We start from the raw sequence: 3,679 nt of genomic DNA, 5'->3' as shown, positions 1-3,679 counted from the left end.
TGAATATATTATATATATTGTTAAAATCATTTTTGAACCTTAACAAAAAACCTTTTATACCTAAACTTCATCAATTTTCCTACTTCATCATTTGATGTTGTCCTTTTTTTTATTAATATATAATTCTCTTGGGTAGTATCCACTTTTTTATATGCACATCAATAGTTTGGAAATATTTTTAGGTGTATTGTCATACCGATTTATCAGTAATTTTTAACCGTTGATCTTAATTATAAAAAATAGACACCGATACGACGGTACATTTGAAAATTTTCCAATAATTTAATGCATCACTAGAGTGTCTACTCTTTGCATATTATAAATAGACCCTCTCTCCAAGAGTTAGCTAGAGCTTAGCTTGTTATTAATTCATCAAAGTACACAAGAAAAAAAAAAGGAGAAATCCAAAAAATGGAATCAACTCATGTTATATCCATTACCAATAATGAAGAAGAAAAGGTTGTTCATAACAAAGAGAAGAACAACAACAATAAAACATTCCCATTTTCTCCATCATTTCCAACCATTATTTCCCATGTTAAAGAAAAGAAATTCAACATGTCTTTTGTTCCAATCTTCCCTTCATTCTCCCATCTTAGTGAGCAAGAAACTAAGAACATGATTCATAGCATCAAAGTTGGAATCTCGCTTGTTTTGGTTTCACTTCTTTACCTCTTGGATCCTCTCTATCAACAAGTTGGAGAAAATGCAATGTGGGCTATCATGACTGTTGTTGTCATCTTTGAATTCTCTGCAGGTACTTAATTAATTAGTCTAACACAATAAGTTAATTATCATTATATATTAAACTAATTTAAATTAGTTGAATAATCAATTTATTCATTTACTTATGTGTGTCAGAAATTTAAAATATTATTATAAAGATTAAATTAAAGTATATTTTTTATTTCTAATGTTTGTGATTTTTTTAAAAATATCCTTTAATGTTTAGTTGTATTTAATTTTGTCTTTAATATTTTTTATTTTTGTCAAAATTATTTCTGGACGTTAATTGGATAAATTTAATATATTAAAAAAACGTTAAAAATAAAATTAAATAAATCAAAAACATTAAAAACAAAATTGAATAAAACTAAATGTTACAAATATTTTAAAAAAATATTATACACATTAGTGACAAAAAAAATATATTTTACATAGATATACACCAACTCATCATTGACTCTTGCCATCATAGCTCACTTTCCTGCTTAACCTTTTTACTTATATATGGCTTTGGAGCAAAGAAATTATACTTTGTAGTTTGTATTTTGATTATTATATTGATTGATATTCAAGCAGGAGCTACACTTGGTAAGGGTTTAAACCGTGGAATGGGAACTATAGTAGGAGGTGGACTAGGTTGCATAGCAGCAATTTTGGCTCAAAAGCTCGGTGGGGTTGGCAACTCCATTATCATTGGAATTTGTATATTCATCTTTGGTAAGTTTTAGATTAATATATTATATGATTTGTTTTATTATTATCTATATTTATAGTATTGATTTATATGTTTTTTTAATTAAATAATTAGACACTAAAATAATCTAATTTATAATAAACCAACAATTAAATTTATTTACATTCAATTCAATAACCTATAATTGGTGACTGATTTTAATTTTCATTCGATTAAAGCCAAATTTGACAAAACACTAAAATTGCAATTGTACTACTATTTAGTCAAACTTAATTCAGTTATTTCCAGTTCAATAATAAATTTAAGTTTGATCCTAATTAATCATTAGAGAAACCACTGAAAAGTAATTAATTTCAGGAGCAATTGCAACATATTTTAGAATGATTCCAAGTATAAAGAGAAGATATGATTATGGGGTGATGATATTCATTCTGACATTAAACCTTGTATTGGTGTCTGTGGTGCGTGACGAACAACAAGTTTGGGAAATAGCACGTGATCGTCTCTTAACAATTGTGATTGGTTTCATCATTTGCATTTCTGTGAGCTGCTTCTTGTTTCCTCTTTGGGCCAGCAATGAATTTCATGATTCCACTCACTCAACCTTTCAACAACTCGCCAATGCAATCCAAGGTACATATATAGAAGGACTTTGACAATTTAAAATACAATAATATTATTAATTTTATGTTCTGAATATCCTTTTTTTTTAAATATAAAATAAATAATAACTTTAATTTTAATAACATATAAACGCTATAAACATAAACATACTAAAATTACTTGATATATATGTTAGCTTTCAAGGGAACTTATATAAGTGGATGTGGCCCATGGGCCATTGCATGGGATCCTCTCTGATATTAAAAATGAGTTCATATTAGTATTGATTAAGGTGATTTTTTCGATACCCAATCGAATCACATGAAATTTTTTTACTAATTCCGTATAGGAAATATCTGTTAGGAAGAAACAAAAAAGGTGGGAATCGAATTTAATACTCAAATTTAAATCGTCAATTCCATCTCAAAAAAGTGATTGTTGCTGGGAGTTTAATATCCATATAGATATAGAATAGAATAAAACTGAAATTATTGATCATTACCCCAATAATTCTATTACTTCTATTAAATACAACGAAGAAAAAAGGATTAGATTAGAAGAAAAAAGAGGGGGCAATAAAAGAGGGGTACTAGAATTGATAAAAAGGAATTCCAGCACATATAGTAACATACATAGTGAAATAATACTATGTGTTCTCACCAAAAACTAACTTGAGGGTATTGCATATTCTTTTTACATGTTCTAATTAATTGGTGATAAGTGTATTTATTAATTTCAATCAACAAATGAGTTTTTAATTTTTAAAAAGAAAAAATAATAAATTTAATACATATATTAAATACTTTATATATACATATCTTAATACAGTGTACATACATTTAACTCTGGTTAAATCAAACCACCATATATGGTAAATTTTAAATAAATTATTTAAAAGAAAAAAAAGAATTAGAATTGGGCCGTTGTATATGCTGCTGGAGAAAGAGGGAAGAACATAGAACCCTAATTCTTTTCATCTAATTTCGTCTTCTTCTCGTTTCTATATTCACAGAAAAAATTCGTTTTCGTCTTCTTCCTTCTCCTTCGCTCTCAAGATATACCTTCTTTTTCCTCCTTCTAATCTTCGAAAGTCGTCGATCTTGTTCTTGTAACCCATAACAATTCATCGTTCTTTTTACTGTTCTTCAATTCAAAGTCGCCAATTTTATTGTTGGAACCCAAAATAATCGATCGTTTTTTTTTTTTACCGTTCTTCCATTTAAAGTTGTCAACATAACAAATTTCTCTTAAGAACGATCAATTATTTTTTATAATTAAATGTATGTACAATGTATTAAGATATGTATATATAAAGTATTTAATATATGTATTAAATTCATTATTTTTTATTTTTAAAAATTAAAAATTTATTTACTTATTGAAATTAATGAATACACTTATCACCAATTAATTGGAACATGTAAAAAAAAGTATGTAATACCCTCAAATTAATTGGGTATTGAACAAATCACCATTGATTAAATATAGGATAAAACATTTTTTTATTTTCTATCGTCTGTAAAATATAAACTTAATTTTGTATTAGCATTTTTAATTTATTTTATTTTATGTCTAATATTTTTTATTTATATTAAAATTATTTTTAAATATTTTTAATTTCATCTCTAATAATTTACATAAAATTAATGTCTAGGG

At 26.0% G+C, this 3,679-nt stretch overlaps 1 protein-coding gene across 1 annotated transcript in view; it reads left to right on the top strand.

The window, feature by feature from the left end:
- LOC107627909 (aluminum-activated malate transporter 14-like) overlaps positions 313-3,679 on the top strand; it is a 4,618-nt gene continuing 1,251 nt past the window's right edge. The window contains exons 1-3 of the mRNA XM_016330719.2: positions 313-757; positions 1,303-1,443; positions 1,778-2,053. Coding sequence (XP_016186205.1) covers positions 412-757; positions 1,303-1,443; positions 1,778-2,053 — 763 coding nt within the window. The 5' untranslated portion in view covers positions 313-411. The remainder of the gene's footprint in view (positions 758-1,302; positions 1,444-1,777; positions 2,054-3,679) is intronic.

The sequence above is a fragment of the Arachis ipaensis genome, chromosome B02 (assembly GCF_000816755.2).
Source record: "Arachis ipaensis cultivar K30076 chromosome B02, Araip1.1, whole genome shotgun sequence".
Taxonomy (NCBI): Eukaryota; Viridiplantae; Streptophyta; class Magnoliopsida; order Fabales; family Fabaceae; genus Arachis; species Arachis ipaensis.
Note: the sequence above shows the minus strand (reverse complement) of the source record. Positions and strands in the feature narration are given on the sequence as shown.